Source organism: Haliotis rufescens, unplaced genomic scaffold, assembly GCF_023055435.1.
Source record: "Haliotis rufescens isolate VD_foot unplaced genomic scaffold, xgHalRufe1.0.p SCAF_3, whole genome shotgun sequence".
Taxonomy (NCBI): Eukaryota; Metazoa; Mollusca; class Gastropoda; order Lepetellida; family Haliotidae; genus Haliotis; species Haliotis rufescens.
Window position 1 is genome coordinate 29,031,933 of NW_025964001.1, and position 22,635 is coordinate 29,054,567.

Below are 22,635 nucleotides of genomic sequence, written 5' to 3' on the forward strand. Positions count from 1 at the left end.
TATAGCTAAACATTCCATCTGTTTTCGGGTTGCATCTAAACATGTCGTGGTCTGGTTCACGTTGAATATGTAAAATAACAACAACGACCACCAACATGAACAACAAAAACAAAGCACTGTAATTCACACCGCCGAGATTCGCACTGCAGAGTTGCGTCCCTTGAGCACGCAAGAAACCTATGAATGTGGGTTCGAATCCCGGTTCGCCCCGATTATGTTTCTAGGTTTGTCAGCACATTACCCGTGCTCGTGGGTTTCATCGAAGTGGTAAACGTCTGAGACCTGCATCACTTCGGGTTTTCCTCCCACATTGAGGTGACACACCGTGATATAACTGGAATACTGTTAAAAGCGGCGTTAAACCCAACTCACTCACTCACTCACACCGCCGAAACCAGTTTGCAGGGATATTGCATGTAAATGTTGGTCGGTCGATCACGGCCCATATTTAATTAGAAAATATTATGGTGCCCTATCGTTACGGTTATCGTGGAGTAGGTTATAATCTTTTAATATTTTTCACGAGGTGTAAATATTTTAAAAAACAAAGAGGGAACTGATGCATATCATCAAAGCACCTAAATTTATTATGATACGAAATACAGTAAACTACGTTTATAACGAACTCAAAGGGACCACTAAATTTAGTTCGTTATAACCGTAATTCGTTGAGCATATATAAGAAAATGGCTGGAATAAAAAAATAGTTCGTTATATCCGTCTGTTCTTTATAAGCGTGTTCGTTATAAACGAAGTTCACTGTATGTAGAACTCTCAGCATGATCTTTTGTGTTCAGAATATATTTGCAGGTGACACAATAAACTTCTTGCTGGTTTTTGAGTGCACAACTCTCAGTACTGTTGGGAGCAGAGGTGGTCCAGTCGTCTTAGGTGCCGCAATTGGCTGTGCAGAGTTGCGTCCCTTGGGCACGCCAGGAACCTATGATCGTTGGTTCCAATCCCGGTTCGCCCTGATTATGTTTCTAGGTTTGTCGGCACCATGCCTGTGCTCGTTGGTTTCGCCGAAGTAATAAACGTCTGAGACTTGCATCACTTCGGGCTTTCCTCCCACATCAAGCTGAAACGTCGTGATATAACTGGAATACTGTTCAAAGCGATGTTAAACCCAACTCACTCACTCACTCACTCTAAATACTGCTGCCCTCAATGACTAAACCAGGTGCGGGTAATCACCATGGCTACTGTGAATAAAAAGGGTGGATGTTCACACGATGAGGAAGTGTTTGGCTGCAACTCGACCACAGTTTGCAAGGATACCACGTTTGCTACGACCGATGACGCCAGCAGACGAACGCTATTTATGAAAACGGACGACAGCAGGTGGTTCAGCGGAGGCAGGTGGTTCCGTGGGGATTCTCCCACTGTCCGTGCGTGTAGTTCATTAGTCAATGTATTTTTGTACTTATCGTTTTCACGATTCAGTTTTTCAATTATGCGAAACGACCAGTCACCATTTCTTTTCACGGCAAACGTGTTATTATTTGAATAAAGTTACTAATCAACCTGCAATATTCCAGCTACATGACAGCGGTCTGTAAATACACGGATAACTGGGATACGATAAAATGCATCAACTAACTCAGCGAGCTTGGCCACCCGATCCCGTTAGTCGCTTGGTAGTGGTAGTAGTAGCGGTGGTAGCAGTGGTGGTAGTAGTAGTTGTAGTAGTGGTAGCAGTTGTGGTGTTTTTCTTTCACTTCATTGTCGTAACGTCCGTAACTCGCTCAGGCTGCTAGATATAGCCGCTCGTCTTATCCCATCGTTTCATGTGATTTTATGATTATTAAGTGTCTCATAGGCCATAGGTCGGATGTTATACGCCATTGCCTAGTCCTCGATATATATTGCGTGTATAATACGTGAAACTTTAATAAAACAGCCTTCTTCTCTACAATGTACGTGCCACCAGATTGACGACGAAACTCGTACCTCGAATGCGTGGGCCGCTGCTCATGCTATCAACCACTGGTTCTGTTTCAGATTTGTTTACATATTGCTATGATAGAGCTGTAATATCGCTCACGGTGGTGTAAAACAACATTTACTCATTTTTCGTCGCCTATTATTAGTTTATTATCCTTCGCCCGTTGCTTTTTTTTATAGCACATTGTAACTCGTGTAGGAGTGACACTGAAAGGTCATCAGCGCCCTCAGCCTTCGTGTTGTGATTATTATTCCCACTAAATATAACCAGGATTCATTTCATACCAAACGGATGCATGTTCGTGACTTTATCGTATCTAAAAATAACACAGATAAGTTTTGACTTACAAACGTCTTGACATAAATTGCCGGACAAAAAAAGTATACACTTGAAAATTGGATTTGACACAAAAAATACAACCCTATCAAAACGTTACTTGGCTGAAAACAGTCAGCGACGCACTTCAAATGTAAGGTCTAAAGCACTACGACACCCGTCACCATCGAATACCGACCGACCGTTTATTGCTTGTTTCAAGTCTCCCCGAACAATCTTCGCGGAGTTGCTTCCCCTGTTATCGCGTGGCACACTAATGATCGCCCAGTAGTTCAACTGGCCGACAGGGAAACACTGGTACAGAGTTAAAAATGAGCGCATATGTTTTCTTTTAAGTGACAACTTTTTAAAAGAAATATCTTGAGTACAGACATAACAAAATAATATGTACAAGGGGCATAAAGCAAAATTCTTAACTATAATCGGATACTAGTTTTTTTCATTATTTAGTAGTTTTTAATTCTATTGAGTGTAGTTTTTCTGCCTGCATTCCTTATAAACGTACACCCTAAAGTTATGTCCAAATGGTAATTTTTCTACATTTTTTTCTGATGTCAAACATGTTGCTTAGAAGTGAGTGATTGAGTGAGTGATTATAGGTTTACGCGATCACGACGGGGGACACCAGAAATGAGCGTCACACAGTGTATCCATGTGGGGAATCGAACCCGGGTCTTCGGCGTGACGAGCGAACGCTTTAACCACTAGGCTACCCGACCGCCCACATAAACTACATGTGTTTTTATCTAAATAATAACAATAATAAAGTCCATTTCTTCAACGCCATTTCCGTCTACGTAGTCGCTCATAGCGCCTCACACATAAGACAGATAAGTCTTTAGTTTTGTCTTGAAAGTGTCCAGAGTTGGAGATTGCCTAATTTCCATTGGAAGGGAAATCCAGAACACAGATGCAGTGTGACCAAAAGTTCTGTTGCCGAATGCTTTGAGTGGGAGGGGCACTAAACTGGAGTTCATGTGCTGATCTGAGATCTCGTGCTGGCTGGTGTAGGGTAAGAAGTTCACTCAGATAGGAAGGTGCTGTACTATAGTAGCACTGGTAGGCAATGCACACGACTTTGTATTCAATCCTAGATCTTATTGGAAGCCAGTGTAATGATTTAATAAAGGAGTGACATGTGCACGCTTATTTCGTTTACATATCAATCTGGCAGCAGCATTCTGCACACGTTGCAATTTGCTACATAGATCCTGTTTGATATAAATAAGCAGACTGTTAGCATAGTCCAACCTGGATAGGATAAGTATTCTCACGAGCTGATGTGCCGCATAGTATGTCAACATAGTTCTTATCTGACTGATATTTCGAATTAGTAGTAGTAGCAACTTTTGCAGATATTGTTTACTTGACAATCCATGGTCAGGTTTTGGTCAAGGATGACTCCGAGGTCTTTGACAGTCAATGAAAAGGGGATATCAACTCCCTGCAACAGATCGGCCACTCCCAGTGAGTATGACCTCGGTCTTATCAGGGTTGAGCTTCAGACGATTCTGTGTCATCCATGTCTGGATCGCAGATGTGCACATTCGCAATTCTGCTATCACCTGTGCTGAGTCACCAGGTGTGAAGACTTTCATGAGCTGATTATCATCAGCATAACCATGACGACTAGTGTCAAAAGTGTCTGTAACTTTGCCTAACTGAGAAATATAAATCAGAAACAACAGAGGTCCCAATACAGAACCCTGGGGGACTCCATAACAAATAACCAACGTCTGCCATTTGTGTTGAGATGCCTCAAAGTATATCATATTGAAACTATTGTAACCTCGTGTCCTCGGATATCTGATCACGTGATGACATTTTGAAAAAAATATCGCCCCATATCCTCAAGTAAATAAATCGTATGTGAGAAGACTTTTACGCAAGTTTTCTTTTTCATATTATTAATAAGTTGGTTGGTTGGTTGTTTTACGCCGTACTCGGCAATATTCCAGCTATATGACGGCAGTCTGTAAATAATCGAGTCTGGACCAGACAATCCAGTGATTGATATAATGAGCATCGATCTACGCAATTGGGATCAATGACCTTCATCAGCGATCCTGACCCCCCGATCCCGTTAGTCGTCTCCTACGACAAGCATAGTCACCTTTTACGGTACCCATGGGTTGCTGAAGACCTATTCTACCCCGGATCTTCGCGGGTCTCATATTAGGTAGTGTTTCCTCTGTTAGATCATTTTTAAAATGTGGCAATGTTCTTTAAAATAGTAGTAAACATGTGATAGGTTAGATTTTCGTTTCATATTTTATCTTAAACATTTAAACTATTATTTTTTTTATTTCATGATTGTCGTCTGTTGCTCCTATCCATTGAATCGGTATGTTAAGAGATTAAGAAAAGATATCACCCAAGTGGCTTGTGTGGGCGGAAATAACACGATCGGCCAATATGCAATCACAATAACTCATAAACGACGACTTCGTATTACAGATAATGGACTATGAAGAAATCCCATAGCTATAACCACCTCACATAATCCGAAGCAAATAAATTCTTTCATTGATACTTACGTTGGCGTTACAGTTGCTAAGCAACTGCGTATTACGCAGTTAACCACTAGGCCCGTGTGCAAAAGGACTTCCTGCTATGGCCTTGCATAACTACCTTATATATTAGCACTCGCACCGACTCGCTTCACCTCGGTCACGACTGGGAGGAGACGAATGGAAACGATTTTCCCTCATGTGACTGTCACGTGACACAATACTCAAGTTAGGCTGTTGTAGATGCTCAGTGTTCCAACTTGTTTTATTTTCAAGTCCAAGTTACATTTTTTGTCTTAACCCTAAACTAAAATGTTATGAAAATTACCCTGTTATTGCGAACTATTTGCGATGGGACTTGACACGGGACAGCGCGAATCTGTGAAAACACAACTGAAGTGCTTCCCGAGGTTGACGGTCGCTCGAAGTGAGCTGAGATGTGTCAGGTACGATGGGTGTCTTCAGAGGAGGGGGAATCGAATTTGGGAGAGGGGGGGGGGGGGGGGGGGGGGGTGCTGTCCCCTCCCCCGGCTGGGTACGGCACTGCACATGAACCGTGTGTGAACGTTACCAAAACCCTATATCAATTGCTATATCATTATCTGTTTATGATAAAGCAATACCCGGGGTTAGACTTAAATAAACTGTCGGTCTGCCAAAATTACGGCTTAAAACAACAAAATGGTCCAGTACACAGCTAACCCTTAGCCCCTTCTACTCAGTGGATTTTTTTCTTAATGTATTTTTCTTATCCTAAAATCTTAACCATGTTTTAGTTTTACTTCATAGTAGATACACACAAACACGTTTCTGTTCCAACTTCAAAGTGCTCCCATTTGAGAAACACATAAACCTGTTTGATAACATTTAACCGTAAATAAATATGTGAGTGTCCTGCCCTGCTCTTCTGGTCCCGTCTCTTGGGATGTTCGTGTAGAAGTTCATTGATACAGAAGCCCTTTCTTTGTGTCATAAGGTATTTAACCAATTATGTGTTTGATAGGCATAACTTAGAAGCTGACGGATGACAAAGTAGACACAATTTATGGATAACTTCTTTATTTACTGTAAAGGCGACGTTTCCGAAAGAAACCGAAACGTCGCCTTTAATACAGTAAAGTATTTAACGTGTGTTATTTGGGCAATTTTCATCCACCTCATTATTAAAGACCGAATTTACATAAACAAGGTGTTCAGTAAATTATTTTGGTTTTTTTTGTGCAAATGGCAAGCACCTCTCATCACAAAGTGATGCTAAAGGAATAAAGCCTGAATGTGCAATAACAAATTATTCAATAAATTATGTCGTTATGTGTGCAAATTGCAAGCACCTCTCATCGCGAAAGGAAACACAAAATGTGGTATGAAACAATCAGCATGATCTCAGTGAGAACAAACATGACAAATTAATTAGAGTTACCATGATGACATCTGTCAATGTTTTAACTACCATGTTGACGTGAAGACATACTAGGGAGTAGTACATTCTTCGAACTGGTAGCATATCGCCTGGATCCAACTTTGCGTACAGGCCCGTGAAGATCCGGGGTAGAATAGGTATTCAGTGACCCTTTGCTGTTTCTAATAGAGCCTATTTTAGTAAGCCTGCTATAAATCAGAGGGCTGACGTCTTTAGGAAAAATATTTCTTTTCTACCAATTTGGTTTTGGAACATCTATAGGAAAGGCAAGTCTGTTAAGATTTATCAGAACAACGTCATTCCACTCCGTTCGTCTACCGTTACGCCGAGATACGATGGGACGAAAGCAGAATATATCACCATGGGAGTAACGTAACCGAATTCATCAGTTGATTCATCTTAACACTGCACAACCTTTAAAAAAAGGTTCAGTCCCATTAGAGGAGGGGGTAGGTAAGGGGTTGCGGCCCCAACTGTTTCCCACCAATATAATTTCATCAACAAATTTCACAATGAAAATTTTGTTCTGCTTGCTTATTCAAGTGCGTCGAGTTACGTATACTTTTAAGATGCATGTGTATAAATACATATATGTGGCTGAGAACAGGTGTATGCATAAGCTTCTATTTACCTATACGTATGCATTGTTTAATTTTGCATATTACGACTCTGAAGGTTGTGTGATTTTAGTTCTTTGCGAAGACCGGACACCGCGTGAACACAGACCTGCGATGGTCATTTTAAGGGCGTTTTCGTCAACTACTGTTGTCGTCATACCTTATTCTCTTCGCCAAGCCGGCCTGTTACAACAAAATGTTGTTCTTGTCCGAATAATTGTCTTTGTCAAATGAAAACTAAACAAGGAGGAAAAATCACTAAACATAAAATTCAACGTGTCGGGTTAATTTGAAGTTAATTGCCTTTTCAAAATATAACTTGCAAATGTTTAATCTGGACAGACAAATTTTCTTTATCGAATGCAGAAATACAGGAAGAATCATAATTAAAAATCTTATTGATTTGTGGTTTATTTCCCTTTAAGTAAAACCTGAAATAAGTAAATACAAGCAAAAACATGCTCAAGTATGACTTTGTTAATTTAATAAATACAAACTTTGATTTGTGCTTTATCATTTTTCATTTATTTAAAAAAAAAACACAGAGACAGTTGGGATAATAGTCTGAGGTCGGGATCAGAAGTTTTTGCTCATACGTGACATAAGGCTGGGTTAGATGTCTAATAAATTCCCCCCATCGTTCGGGTCGGTCATCTCCCACTTGTCAGACTCCCCATTTGTCAGACTCCCCATTTGTCAGACAGCTTAAAACAACAACCTTTATGGTTGAGGGCACATCAGGTGTGTGATATAATCCCTTAAATCCGAATAGACTAGTACTGTCGTCAACAACTGTCTGAAAACTGGTGCAAAATAAAACAAAATTTATACAAATCAGTGTTTATTCCATCATCTAATCACGTGTCTTATATAAAATATCTACTAATTTCAGTAAGAATAACTAGGATGAAACAACAACCTGTGAAAAATTAAAAGATGAAGTGAAAACAAACATAATTACAGTTTAACCAAGCCGTTTGGCAATGTCTGGGTCATAACATTATGAGTGAAGGGGTGCGTGGCAGTTAAAAAAATATTCCACCGTCTGACAACTGAGTGTCTGACAAATGGGAGGACCCATTCGAGTCAGTAATTACTGCTGTTTTAACGATTTATTTACAGGGTGATGAATAATGTTTGGTTTTGTCAGATAAATAATCCGGTATTAATTTTCGTGTTGATACAACATGATACAAGCATAAACATAAAATAGAAATATCAAAAGATAAAAAAAACTGTCGAACTCATAGCGACGGAATTCAGTCAAAAATTCCATTTCCACACTAAACTGCCCGGTAAAAGAAAACATACATCCATGTTTGTTGGTGGCTAAAAGCTAAACAAGCAAGAAATGTTTTTTCCAAGGTGAGGTATTTGTTACCGGTATCAAAGTTGTGTTTTTTTTACCTTTTGACGAACACCCTGCATCATGACTTTTTGCTATTGATTAAACACATGCTCATGATATAGATTTCTTAGTATATAATGTTTTTTTCGCTTCTATTTATTTGATACAGCATATAAAGACATTACGCTTAGTGGTTGATTTTGTTGATATGAATCCTACCTACTGAACGCATTCGTAATATCTTCAGTGTTTCCTTGTTTCTGTCCATGGGGATATTTCCGAACAAAACCTATACATTTTTGTCTTATTTGTTAATTGAGTAACATAAACCCGCCCGTATCCTCGCACAGTAATCTATCCGTAAACTACAATCGCCAGATTGTTAATTGCACGTCTTGTCCATTATCTTCCCATAAATCACGTCTTCGGCGACGCTTGATTGTCCCTCGAAGCTAATTACGTGCTCATTCAAACCCTATTATATCACAATGTAATTATCCGCATTACCCCCGAACCAAGTCAAGCCCTGATGACGTGTCGCTGAGCTTCTTAGATCCAAACAGTTTATCGAGACTAAATCCAAACGTACTTAATATCGCATAACTACATGCATTATATGATTACAAGAAAACAATGCTTGTAATTAAAGATAATCGCTTTAAAAAGGACGTTATTCAAGAGGGATTCTTGATCTAGGATTTTCGATAGCCATTTTATTCGTGGTCAACAGCCCGTTAAATCACGTGACGAAGGGCTATATAAGTAAAATATAACTACCGGGTTAATATCATTACGTCGATAGATAATACATTTACTGTTGGTACCAAGTGGAACCGATTTCTAACTGTAAAGGGATTTGGAGAACAGGTTACTGTGTGTGAAAATGAAGGAAGGAGTGACTGAAACGCTTGGCGTTTTAACTGTGGACATCGATATTCATTATGATTTGGATATGACCAAGTTCCCGGGTGTTGACGACCCTGATTGTGTTCAGGAGCCTACGCTACTGTTACCGTCTCAGAAGATGAACGAAGCCTGGTTTGATGCGATTACACAATATGATGACCCCGAGTCTGACGAAGAGGAGTGCGACGTTGACGACAGTGACACCGAACCTGGCGACGATGGATGCGTTTTCTGTGACGCTCTGGTGTCTGGCGAAGACAATGACAGCGATCCTATTACAACAAAGCCATGTTACTCAACGCACAATTCGCCGCGTATGTTGTACTTTTTCAACGGTAAGATTTGCCTTTATTTTGTGTTTTAAAAACTAAAAGTAGGATTTATGGTTAAGTGCAACACTGACAGGAAACATTCATTAATTTAAATCAAAATGTCTATGCATTGAATGCAGCACAATACAAAAGCACCCCACCCCAGAAAAGTAGCTATATGTTGATGCGGAAGGACGACACTTTGCATGCGCCATGATGTAAACTGCAGGTCAAGAAACCATACACCAGGTTTGATGGTGGCTAAAAATTAAACAAACAAGAAATGTTTTTACGATGGTGATGTATTTGATACGGGTGTCATATTTCTGTTTTGGACCTTAAGTTTGCATTGTTTCGGTGACTGTTTTCAGCTTAGTAACGTTCTGATAATGTTTGTAATTATTTGGTGAAGTCCAATCCAGGTGTATACTTTCTTTACCCCTTCAGTTTAGTTCGAATGGTATCTGATGTAGATTGTGCTGACTTAATATTTTCTTCAAATTGTAACGTTATTTTATAGTCAATAGTGGTGGGTGTTAAAATGGAATACATATGTTTATTTCTGAAGATCAAAATAAAATAATGTCGTTTTGATTTGCTCATATAAGTTTCAGACCAGTTTATTATGATGACAGTCTGTCACTAATTGATCAAAAGAATGATGGTTGGTTGGTTTGTTGTTTAACACCGCACTCAGCAATATTCCAGCTATATGACGGCGGTCTGGAAATAATCGAGTCTGGACCACACGATCGAGGGATTAATATCATGAGCATCGATCCACTCAATTGGGATCGATGACCTGCATCAACCAAGTCAGCGAGCCTGACCACCCAATCCCGTTAGTCGCCTTTTACGACAAGCATAGTCGCCTTTTACGGCAAGCATGGGTTGCTGAAGACCTATTCTATATACACCGGAATCTTCACGGGTCCAAAAGAATGATGACTCGTTATATGTGAATACATTAGGTCAGTGGCGGGTGCTATCGGTAGGTTGGATATGCATACCCTGATTTTCGGCGATCCAGTCATATACTAGTAATTTTCACCGCTGTCGTACCTATTACGCCTAATTGAATCTGTTTCGGGGGATAATCGAGACTGGGGATATCTGGTATTTAAATCATCTTTGTCCTTTACAGATTCCCATTTGATTGAATATGAGACTGTGGAGATCATGGAAGGTGAACATCCAACAGACTCAATACATCTAGGACACGAAGGTCAAGGACAGGAATTCGAGTGTACAACTGAAGAAAAGACATATTGGTTGAATAACTCTAACCAAGACAATTGTATCCAACCCTCAGAACATGAGCCAGCTGAGTGTGTTATTACCGACTTACAAAACACTTCCTACACACAGCTTACTCCCTGTCAGTATGTGTCGGATTCAAATTCGTCACATCAGTCTCAATATATGGACACATGCATAACGGAACAGCTTCCTCTCTTCATTGACTTAGTGGACGAGTTATCTCCCTTTCTCTCCCCAAGCGGCCATGTTAGATCACGGAAGGGAGATAACTCCATGGACCAGTCGGGCAGTGACGATGAATTTAGATACTTTCTTGCATCCGATGAGGGTTTGATGACAATAGACACGTCTAATACATCAATTAGTCACAAGAACTGTAAAAACGCCACAATATTTCCCAGAGGATCATAATGGGGAACAGGATAGTCACTATTTGTGATCGAGAATAAAGGGGACGCAAATTATTCTTATTCACGTGAAGAACTGCCTCACACGAATCATGGGTGCGCACAGATACCCTTATCCTCTCCCAAGATGCACTCTTCTTTGTGGATTCCGGGGTAGAAACATTCCCCAGAACACCAAGCATGTTGTACGAGTCGACATATTGAGGTCAGGATTGAAACTCCGAATGGCTTGGCCGAATGAATGACATCGTACCCCACCGCCCCAACATCTGTGTCAACAACTGGTTTGTCTGGACCAGGTTCGATTATTCATTGGCCGCCATGAAATGTCAGTGCCTGTAGCGTAAAACAACATCCACACGCTCACACCAAGACGTACTAGATTTCTTACTTACGAATATATAAATAAATATATTCATTGTGATATTCCAAGGAAACACCGTGCAGTGATCAAAATCCTTTTTGAGTTCTGCATTCATCTATATACATGTATTGTCATTTTCACATATTTGTTATACGTTTTTATTTATGAGTATCAATTACATGTATTATACAGAGAACATATTTATTATCATCTTGATATTTGTTTGAAAATCATGCTATTTATTGAAATAAACATTATATTTTCGTTACAATAACGTCTCCCCTGCGGATCATATTTTTATATACTTTTTACTTTTTCGGGTTTATTTTATAGATTGATTTATGTACTGATTTGTTTTTAATCATCTTAAAGTTTGATTTAGATCTGTAAACACAACTCAATAGAAGTTAAGAACACCCAATTCTTTCATATTACTAGACCCGTGAAGATCCGGGGAGAAATAGGTCTTCAGGAACCCATGCTTGCCGTTAAAGGCGACTATGCTTGTCGTAAAGACGCGACTAACTGGATCGGGTGGTCAGACTCGCTGACTTGGTTGATGCATGTCATCGATCCCCATTGCGTGGATCGATGTTCATGATGTCAATCACTGGATTGTCTGGTCCAGACTCGATTATTTACAGACCGCCGTCATATAGCTGGAATACTGCTGAGTGCGGCGTTAAACAACAAACCAACAAACAAATCATATTACTAGTTAATCGGTCATTGCATGAGTAATATAGTAACATAAAAGAATCTGGAGTTCTTTAACTGTGCCTTGCAGCTTTACTATAGTAATATAAAATAGTCGGGTGTTCTTTAACTGGACTTGGTTGATGAACTATAGTGACATGTATCATATATATTTATGGAATCGATGCACCCCTTATACCGCTGATAGCGATCTGAGTGTAACGAGATTCGGCTCTGATAACAACACAAACTTTATTTTAATTGACTTTTGTGAGGCAGGGACACTCGGGGCGAGTCACACCCGACTTGCCCTCGGGGTCCAACTGAAAAGGGACAACTGATAAGGATCCTGATTTGTGTTACGGTGTCACTAAACACGAACCAAATAACATGAGTAAACTTTTTCTTCTGGCATCAATGATATATGGATATTTTCAATTTTTATCCAAAAAAATTTAAAACATACTATCAGTTATTAAACATCATATGATGTTAAAGTTATGTCAATAGAATTCAATGCAGTATCCAGACCCTTTGATGTTTTCGGGTTGAATTGAAACTATGCAATAATTTATGACAAAGACAAATAGCAACGCTTGCTCTCCCACGCTATAATTGACAAGAGCATCAATGATAGTCGCTTGATTGTTCGGCGAGATCTTTTGTCGTTTAATTTAGCATTAGCATGTAACGGACATTTTGCTGGCTTTGTTAATCGTGATAGCTGAAATTCACAAGTTCAGCTGGCAGAGTTTCAGCGAGATAAGCATAGTTTTCATTGCGTAATAAAAAGATGGTTTCTCGGGTGATTGACATACAGCGTGTTGAATGACGGCCATGGGGATATTTAGTTAGAAAGATAGCTAGATAGTTATTATCGCCTTCGTTGTGATGATGTCGTCGCCGCTACTTCAACCCCTCTTCGTCGACATCAACATCACCTACGAACTGGATATGTCCAAGTTCCCAGGTCTGGATGACCCACAACATATGTACCAGCCTGCTCTGTTGATCGAATCGCCAGAGTCCCGCGTCTCGTGGATCTCCGTGTTGTCTGAGCATGGCGACGTTGCAGAAGACGCCTGGGCAACGTCGGATGTCGACGACGATATTGGCTACACATATTCCGGACACAGCCACAGCATCGAAGAGGATTTGTACACATTGATCGGTAAGTACATGAAATACTGGTACTATGTAAGGAATTGAACCTATTTTAGTGTTTCCTTAGCCCTAATGCTATGAGACAAAAATATAACTCTTGTCAAATTCAGACTTTATTCAGCATATCCGGACGGACCTACCAACAGCAGTAAAGTGATTGTTGGTTTGCTCCGCTGTCGGCAGTATGCAAGCTAATCACGGGGCTGGGAATAATCTAACGCCTCCGTGGTCTAGTGGATAGAGCGTCTGATCGGAGAGCGGAAGGTCGGTGGTTCGATCCCCGGCTGCGTCATATCAAAATATATTCATTGTTACCCTGCCTGGCGTTTCGCAATAAGGGGCTGAACCAAGAAATGGTCGGCTTGGAGTCAGTATACTGTGTCTGAGTGGGGTATTCATGTTAAACTGCGGCATGGTATCTCAGTGGGCTAGCACCATAAACTCGGCATTAGTCCGGACCAGTACAAGCAGCCACACAGACATACACACACATGCAATACTCCTGAAAGTGACGTTTACCCCAATTTCACCTCATCCCATTAAGGCAAAAAAGCCAAGGCCCGGTGAGGTTGAAAGGGGTTTGACGTCATGGAGTTATTGCGCTTTTTGTATCGACGTGTATGCACGTGTGTGGCTGTTTGTAGTAGTCCGGACGTTACCAATTTTGTAATGTCAGCCCACTGATATTCGCAGTTTAGCATGACACCCTACTCAGACAAAGTATACTGACTCCGAGTCGACCAGTCATTGTTTAGCTCCTTAAAGCCGAGTACCAGACAGGGTAACAACAAGTACCACCTTTTAACCTTTTGGTATGACGGGGATCGACCCCGGACCTTCCGCTCTACCACTAGACCACGGAGGCCGTCGCCGAGCGCTTGGCGGGGCAACAACCCGTACCGTCTTTTGGTATGATACGCCCGATGATCGAACCACCGTTGGCTGGGAGTCAGAATAAAGAGACACGAAATTTCACCCCACCTCACATCACCTGTAATAATACAGTTTGGACCAAGAAAACCAGTGGCATATTATTGGTGGACACACTCGGGTGCGATCACACACACAAAACCAGACCATACATTATACTACCCGATCCACATTTTAGTGAAATTGTTTGTTTGATTATTTGTTCTTTAACGCCGCACTCAATATTCAAGCAATATGACGGCAGTTGGTTAATACTCGAGTCTGGACCAGACAATCCAGTGATTGACGTCATGAGCATTGCACTACGCATTTGGGATACGATGACATGCATCAACCAAGTCTGCGAGCCTGACCACCCGATCCCGTTAGTGGCCTCTTGCGACAAACTGGAGATTTATTTTAAAATAAAATTAAAATTAAAATAGGTTTATTGATAACTTGTGACGAGACAGGAATTCAGATTGAAATAACAAAAATGAAACTTCGATGAAAATTTCATTCCCCGAATGCAGGGAAGGATATGGACCTTTTGAATACATGTGCGTAAAACCTCGTATGTTCAATTTTTCAGATTCCTGCAATTTGTCACCTCCAAGCGGCGTCACAAAAAGTCCCCCGAATGACGTCATACTTGCCCTGCCCTCTGATGACGAACTGGACCTACTGGAGATGGTATATGATTCTCCCAATACGGATGTCCATATGCTGAATAGGACAGGATGTTTCGACAGTGTGTACCACCAAGACAATTACTATCTTAGCAACGATCACCGTGGGAAACAGTGGCGACACACAGAATCCTCTTGTGACGACGTTGCAGCGTTGTTCCGGGAACCCTGTGCCACAGAAGGTGTGTGTCAGTCTTGCAGCATGTATGCTGCTTACCTTGGAACTTGTCTTCATCACCTACGTCTTGATGATGAAATGACAAACGTGACCCCAAGAATGTCATCAGATGAATGCGGAACGCGAAGTCGGAGAGAGTCGTAGGGCCGAACCTCACTGAATGTCTGTCGTTTGTGGGGATACAACGATCTGTTTTGCTCCTGCGATTTTGGAATGCTGTGCAGTTTTATATGCAGTTTATATATCGAGCGGTTTTGCTCCAGCGATTTTGAATTGCTGTGTAAACATATATACCGTTTTATTGTTATTTTTATGTTAAATATGTTGAATAAATATTTTGATTTATGTCTTTTTTTCATTTATTTTCTTTGTAAAAAGAAATCCCTATAAGAAGGGTGAATCTTCAACGTGACGTGAACTCTCACGAACCCGGATAAAATGACGATTAGTTGGTTACAAGGTGCGAGTAACTGAAAGGGGTTTTATTTTGTAGTCACCATTACATCTACGTGTACACTATCGGACAAAAGAAAGTATACACCCAGGTTCGACATCTTCCCAAAGTAAGGGAGTTAACAGTCTATAAAAGTCTAGTTTCCATCCTTGCCGAACTAGGCTGAAATTATGGAGTTGTATTTGGCTGACTTACGAGTCCATGCATAGTCCCATCAAAATCGACATCCGGCTCGTCAACTGTTGTGCAGATTACGTCGATTGCAGGATTTGTAAAGCATGTGTACCGCCAACTCGGCGTCAACAAATATCCAAAGCCTTTCATGTTTCTAATCAAGATGCCCGAGGGATTTGATGCACTTCGCGAAGTAAGGCTCGTTTTATTTCAATACAGATCTTTATCATAGATCTGAACGTCTTGTCTGGGCGCCCCCATTTGTTTGAAGCAAATGCAAGTGATATGAAAGTTGGAATCTGATTGGTCAGTGGGAGCGAGGCACATAACTCGTCATAGCCACTGGTGGCGCTACGACCGAGCCCAGAGGTGAGGTGAGGTGAAATTGGGTTTAACGTCGCGTCCAAGATTATTGCACTTATATAGCGACGTGCATGTACGAGTATGTGTTTGTGTGGCTGCTTGTACTAGTCCGAACTGATGCCGATTTATAGTGCTAGCTCACTGAGATACCATGCCGCAGTTTAACATGAATACCCCACTCAGACACAGTATACTGACTCCGAGCCGAACAGTCCTTGTTTTAGCCCCTTAATGCCGAGCGCCAGACAGGGTAACAACAAGTACCATCTTTTAACGTCTTTTGGTATGACGCGGCCCGGGATCGAACCCCGGACCTTCCGCTCTCCGGGCGGACGCTCTACCACAGGACCACGGAGGCGGTCGACCGAGCCCAGAAATTCAAACCTTGTTCGGCAAGGGTGGAAACTGGACTTTTACGGTCATCTAACTCCCTTACCTCGGGAAGATGATCTTAGATAAAACAAACACGAAATGGTTATTCGATGGTGATGTATTTGTTTGTCGAGTTTTGGCGACTGTTTCCAGCCAAGTAACGTTTTGGTGACATTTGTACGTTTTTTGGTCAAATCAAATTTTCTTTTGCCCGACAGTTTTTAATCACGGCGAAAGAAATGAGTGATTGATAGCATGAGCACTGATCCTCGCAGTCGGGTCACGATGACCCACAATCAGACACACATTGTAACCATCCAATTCTCAATAGTCGGTTCTTGCATGACGCAGTGGTGACATTTCCTGAACAAAAGAGTGAATCTCTTTAGTTGGCACATCTGGTGAATATGTCTTTTCAAGGTGTGAACGAAAACAATAATAGTCTCCCATAATCACGGACGAGATGCTCTAGAAACGGATTTACGTATTGTGTGTCTTCATAATTATCATTGGACACGTGAAGATCCGGGTTAGAATAGGTCTTCGCCAACCCATGCTTGCTGTAAAAGGCGACTATGCTTGTCGTAAGTGGCAACGAACAGGATCGGGTGGTCAGACTCGCTGACTTGGTTGATGCATGTCTTCGTATCCCAAATGCGTGGATCGATGCTCATGCTGTCAACCACTGGATTCGCAGTGCAGAGTTGCGTCCCTTGGGCACGCCAGAAACCTATGATTGTGAGTTCGAATCCCGGTTCGCCCCGATTATGTTTCTAGGTTTGTCTGCACCATACCCGTGCTCGTTGGTTTCACCGAAGTGGTAAACGCCTGAGACCTGCATCACTGTGGGCTTTCCTCCCACATTTAGCTGACACGCCGCGATATAACTGGAATACTGTTAAAAGCGGCGTTAAATCCAACTCACTCACTCACTGATATGTAGACACACTGACTTGATAAACATGACAACGTTGACTTGATATATGCGGAAACGTTAACTTGATATATGTGTACACGTTGTCTTGATACATGAGGGGCGGTCGGGTAGCCTAGTGGTTAAAGCGTTCGCTCGTCACGCCGAAGACCCGGGTTCGATTCCCGACATGGGTACAATGTGTGAAGCCCATTTCTGGTGTCCCCCGCCGTGATATTGCTGGAATATTGCTAAAAACGGCGTAAAACCATACTCACTCACTCACTCTTGATATGTGTCGACACACTGACTTGATAACATGTGGCCATACCTGATCAGATGAATGTGGACTTGAAGTTGTGTAATATGGCTAAGCGCTTTGACCAGATGGAAGTCACATCACATCATACATCTCTCTCTTTGTCTGATTGGTTTGTGTTAATGAAATACCAAGCTCTGTCAAGGGTAAAAATTATAACTTACTTTTGTTTAAATAAAGCACAAGTTAGTCGGACACTTCATGTATGTGTCCAGTAGTACCTTTTTACGTTGGTCATCTTTGGGAGAGACACCATGTTGAGCTTATCGAATTCACCGAGTGAACGTAAGCTGTTGGACAGATGCTGACGAAGACGTCATCGTCAACATATTTTTTGTTTGTTTGTTGTTTAACGCCGCACTCACCAGCTATAACATATGAAGTTTCTCTTTCTAGATGCCAGACAGTTCGAGAATTTTGTGAATTATATATATCAAATAAGTACAGTAAACTACGGTTATAACGAACACGCTTATAACGAACTGACGGATATAACGAACTTACTTTTTGGTCCCGACTACTTGCTGTAGTTATGCTGTATATGTACTTACAACGAGCTACGGTTATAACGAACTAAAATTAGTAGTCCCTTTGAGTTCGTTATAACCGTAGTTTACTGTACTTGTGTTGTTCAAATATGCTCTTTTTTCAACGTCTTTTTTTATATGAGATATCAATATCAACTAAATATGATTCATAGTAATCTTGGTGTCAATAACAATAGCAAAAGTTGTTTGTTTGGTGTGTTGAACGCCACACTCAGCAATCCAGTGATAGACATCATGAGCATCGATCAACGCAACTGGGGTACGATGACATGCATCAACCAAGTCAGCGAGCCTGACCACCCGATCCCGTCAGTCGCCTCTTGCAACAAAAGCATGGGTTGCTGGAAAACAATTCTAACGTTTCACGGATTTAAATATGTAATCGAGAAATCTTGAGTATCTGTCATTCCCGAAGTAGAATCCACGAGCCAACAAATTCTCGTGATTTCTCTAACCTAAACCATGTTATGTTTGATATATAATTTGCATAATGGCCAAACGTTGCGCACTTTTACTTGTTTAAAATGCACATTCAGAACTGCTCAAAATCAGCGGCAACAACAGCATGACTTCATCACAATGGTTTAAACATATAATGAACCACGTCGTTGTGAAAGCGGCGAAAGCTTCACGCCCAAGACCCGTGAAGATCCGGGGTAGAATAGGTCTCCAGCAACCCATACTTGCCGTAAAAGGCGACTATGCTGGTCGTAAGAGGGGACTAACGGGATCGGGTGGTCGGGCTCGCTGACTTGGTTGATACCTGTTATCGGTCCCAATTGCGTGGATCGATGCTCTTGATATTAATCACTGGATTGTCTGGTCCAGACTCGATTATTTACAGACCCCCGTCATAAGGATGGAACATGGCTGAGTGCGGCGTTAAGCAACAAACCAACTTCATGCCCAAAACACGGATCCGAGAACATAATGGGAACAAAACATGAAGCCAAAGTAATGTAGTTGAAATATTGTTAGAATCGGCGTTAACTATCATTACCAAACTTACCATAGAGATAGACTGACCAGGATTTGATGTCCCGTGCTTCCGAAATCCATGGCATTGAGGAGCACAATATATTTACACCATTGTATATGTCGCCATGACCAGGTGATGCGGTCCACATATGAGTCTGATGTCATCATGTCGCGACGGTGTCGTCCGATGCTCATGCTATCAACCACTGGTTTGTGAAGATCCAGGGAAGAATAGGTCTTCAGCAACCAATGCTTTCTGTAAAAGGCGACTGTGCTTGTCGTAAGAGGCGACTGACGGGATCGAGTGGCCACTCGCCCCTTTCTGTAACCTGCAAGAAGACCCGGAATAACACGAATTGCATGATGCATGTCATCGTATCCCAATTGCGTGGATCGATGCTCATGATATTAACCACTGAATTGTCTGGTCCAGACTTGATTATTTACTGTGTTTGAGCAGTGATTCAGTTCAGTTCTTCCACATACACACAAACACACACACACACACATAAAGAATATAATCAGGTGGTCCTTAACTTCATTTGAGCAGTAATGTACGAAGACAGGATGCTGTAACGTGCATAGACAATACAAATTCATCGAACGTTCTCTGTAGGTTTATTGAATAAAACAATATAATAACAAACAACTCAGTAACAGTTTTGTGTAAAACATAAATATTGTGGCACTTATCAACAGTAGAGTCCGGTAACTGTATAATGGTAAATACAGTAACAGGAATGTAGCTGTTCTTTCGTTCACAGCTCTCATTGTCTTCATGATCCTCGGTTTGATTCCAAAGATCTTGAAGTGAGACATACCGATAAACGGCTCGGAAGACGGTCGAGAGACCTGTCCGCCATTTTGGATTTTTTTTGTGCGCTGATACCAAACTCGCTATCACATGGCCGGTTTCGTTTCCGATCATTTGCGTATTTCTCATTGTCCCCAGAAACGTCAGCCTCTCCAAATATCCCTTCTGTCAATACACCTGTAATGTCTGTTAAATCAGATTTGCAAGCATCCGGGTCCGTATCAACGAAGTCAAACACGTGACTTGAGAGTGCTGCGTCTTTGATGACGTCATCAAGCATGACCTTGTAAGTGTCCGAATCTAATGGTCCGCAGCAGCCAGGGCCGGACAGAAGACGAAATGGAGACTCTGAAGAAATAATAGACAGTCATTAAAGTGTTGCATGACAATATTAACATCGATACAAATATGAACCCTATCACGATATGTGAGTGAGTTGAGTGAGTTGGGTTTAACGCCGCTTTTAACATTATTCCAGTTATATCACGGCGTGTCAGCTTAATGTGGGAGTAAAGCCCGAAGTGATGCAGGTCTCAGACGTTTACCACTTCGGTGAAACCCACGAGCACGGGTATGGTGCTGACAAACCTAGAAACATAATCGGGGCGAACCGGGATTCGAACCCACAATCATAGGTTTCTGGCGTGCCCAAGGGACGCAACTCTGCACAGCGAATCGCGGCGCCTTAGACGACTTGGCCACCCGTGCCCCCGGCCGAAATATGGAAATTATTTAACTCAACCACTCCTGTCACATCTCTTGACTTGACTTGAGTTCGGTTTACGTCGCTTTAAACAGTTGTCAGCATGGCGTCAACATGTCTAAGTGAGTGAGTGAGTATGGTTTGACGCCGCTTTTAGCAATATTCCAGCAATATCACGGCGGGGGACACCAGAAATGGGCTTCACACATTGTACCCCAACATGTCTAAGATGTTTACAACTTTGGTGGCCCGTGAAGATCCGGGGTAGAATGTGTCTTCACCAACCCATGCTTGTCGTGAGAGGCGACAAACGGGATCGGATGGTCAGGATCGCTGACTTGGCTGATGCATGTCATCGATCCCAATTGCGTGGATCGATGCTCATGTTGTCAATCACTGGATTGTCTGGTACAGACATGATTACTTACAGACCGACGTCATATAGCTGGAATATTGCTGAGTGCGGCGTTAAACAACAAACAAACAAACAAACAACAACTTTGGTAAAACCAACGAGCACTGATATGGTGCCAACAAACCAAGAATCGTAATTAAGTCGAATCTGGGATTCGAACTCAAGGTCATATCTTGCTGTCACACCTAAGGGAGGCAACTCTGCAAGCTAATTGTGTCCCTCTTTTATTAAGAGTGAGTGAGTGAGTGAGTGAGTGAGTATGGTTTTACGCCGCTTTTAGCAATATTCCAGCAATATCACGGCGGGGGACACCAGAAATGGGCTTCACACATTGTACCCATGTCGGGAATCGAACCCGGGTCTTCTGCGTGACGAGCGAACGCTTTAACCACTAGGCTACCCGACCGCCCCTTTTATCAAGAAAAAAGGTCATATATTTTAGAATTACATGAATAACTTAATGTGATTATAATCAGGATATATGTTAATTATATGTTATTACCCGTTGGGGAGGGTCCATTTTGTTGGAAACGTGTAGATTCGTTCAGGTTGATGACAGCATCACCCGTGACGCGCTTTGCGTCAAAAAGACCGTAGACGTAGTCGCTCCAGTCAGTGGCTATCAACAGAGCAGGCTGGTACATATGTTGTGGGTCATCCAGACCTGGGAACTTGGACATATCCAGCTCGTAGGTGATGTTGGTGTCGATAAACAGCGGTTGAAGAAAGCAGGAAGGAACGTCTTGCATGGTGAGTGACATTGTGACTATTGCTTCACAACTTCACGCGCATTTTACCCCGCCACTCAGCTTGTGTGTCGATTTCAGCTCACGAGGCCTGTCAGTCACTTCGTGGATAACCAGTAGCCAATCACACCAATGTTCGGGTATGTGTTTGCCATTGGGCGTTAATCTGGAGACCACCAAAGCGTTGTCTGCATGTGATGAGAAACAACAAAATGTATACATGTTTATTCCAGATGATGAATTAGTTTATTTTTATATGGCTTAAAATAACATTTAATTCCATTATTGTATTAACTCAGTTTGAAGCGTAAAAATGCAAATTTGAGGAAATTAATATTTATGTGAATTGTTAGGCTGATAAATTGATATTTCTTATAATCACCAGTTCCTTTGAAGATAAAACTTCCACAGAATATACAATTACTTAGGTGCACCTTTGCAATAAATGAATATGTGTGTTTGACTGGTTTAACAGAAATGACGAATAAATCACATTATGTCTCTAACTGATCATTCGAAACTGTTCGGAAGGGGGCCTGTCTAAACTTGCTATCAATATCACGAATATTAAAAATAACGTTTGAAGATTGGGCTGTTACCGAGAGAAAATAGTTTAATGTATTTTTAATTCCACAATATTATTGGTATTACTGGTTATAATTAATGTGGTATAGTTGTACACAAAATAGTACATTAAAACTGCAGAAGGTTTATAAAATCAAAATTGGGATAATCTTATAAATTGACAAGGTCAAAGTTTTATTCGTGATGTACGT

The 22,635-nt window shown here is 41.5% G+C and overlaps 3 protein-coding genes across 3 annotated transcripts; 2 read left to right on the forward strand and 1 right to left on the reverse strand.

Annotated features, from left to right (window-relative positions):
* The first annotated feature begins 8,983 nt into the window (after positions 1-8,983).
* On the forward strand, positions 8,984-11,654 carry LOC124146590. The gene is made up of 2 exons (XM_046516949.1): positions 8,984-9,417; positions 10,538-11,654. Exons 1-2 carry the CDS (start codon positions 9,060-9,062, stop codon positions 11,062-11,064), a joined length of 885 nt encoding a protein of 294 aa, XP_046372905.1. The 5' UTR covers positions 8,984-9,059; the 3' UTR covers positions 11,065-11,654.
* A 639-nt stretch (positions 11,655-12,293) lies between these two features.
* On the forward strand, positions 12,294-15,409 carry LOC124146599. The gene is made up of 2 exons (XM_046516959.2): positions 12,294-13,291; positions 14,786-15,409. The coding sequence occupies exons 1-2, from the start codon at positions 13,012-13,014 to the stop codon at positions 15,202-15,204; spliced, it is 699 nt and encodes a 232-aa protein (XP_046372915.2). The 5' UTR covers positions 12,294-13,011; the 3' UTR covers positions 15,205-15,409.
* Positions 15,410-19,802: 4,393 nt separating this feature from the next.
* On the reverse strand, positions 19,803-21,909 carry LOC124146610. Its single transcript, XM_046516970.2, has 2 exons — positions 21,616-21,909; positions 19,803-20,343 (listed from the first exon to the last, which is right to left on the reverse strand). The coding sequence occupies exons 1-2, from the start codon at positions 21,872-21,874 to the stop codon at positions 19,958-19,960; spliced, it is 645 nt and encodes a 214-aa protein (XP_046372926.2). The 5' UTR covers positions 21,875-21,909; the 3' UTR covers positions 19,803-19,957.
* Between the last annotated feature and the right edge of the window lie 726 nt (positions 21,910-22,635).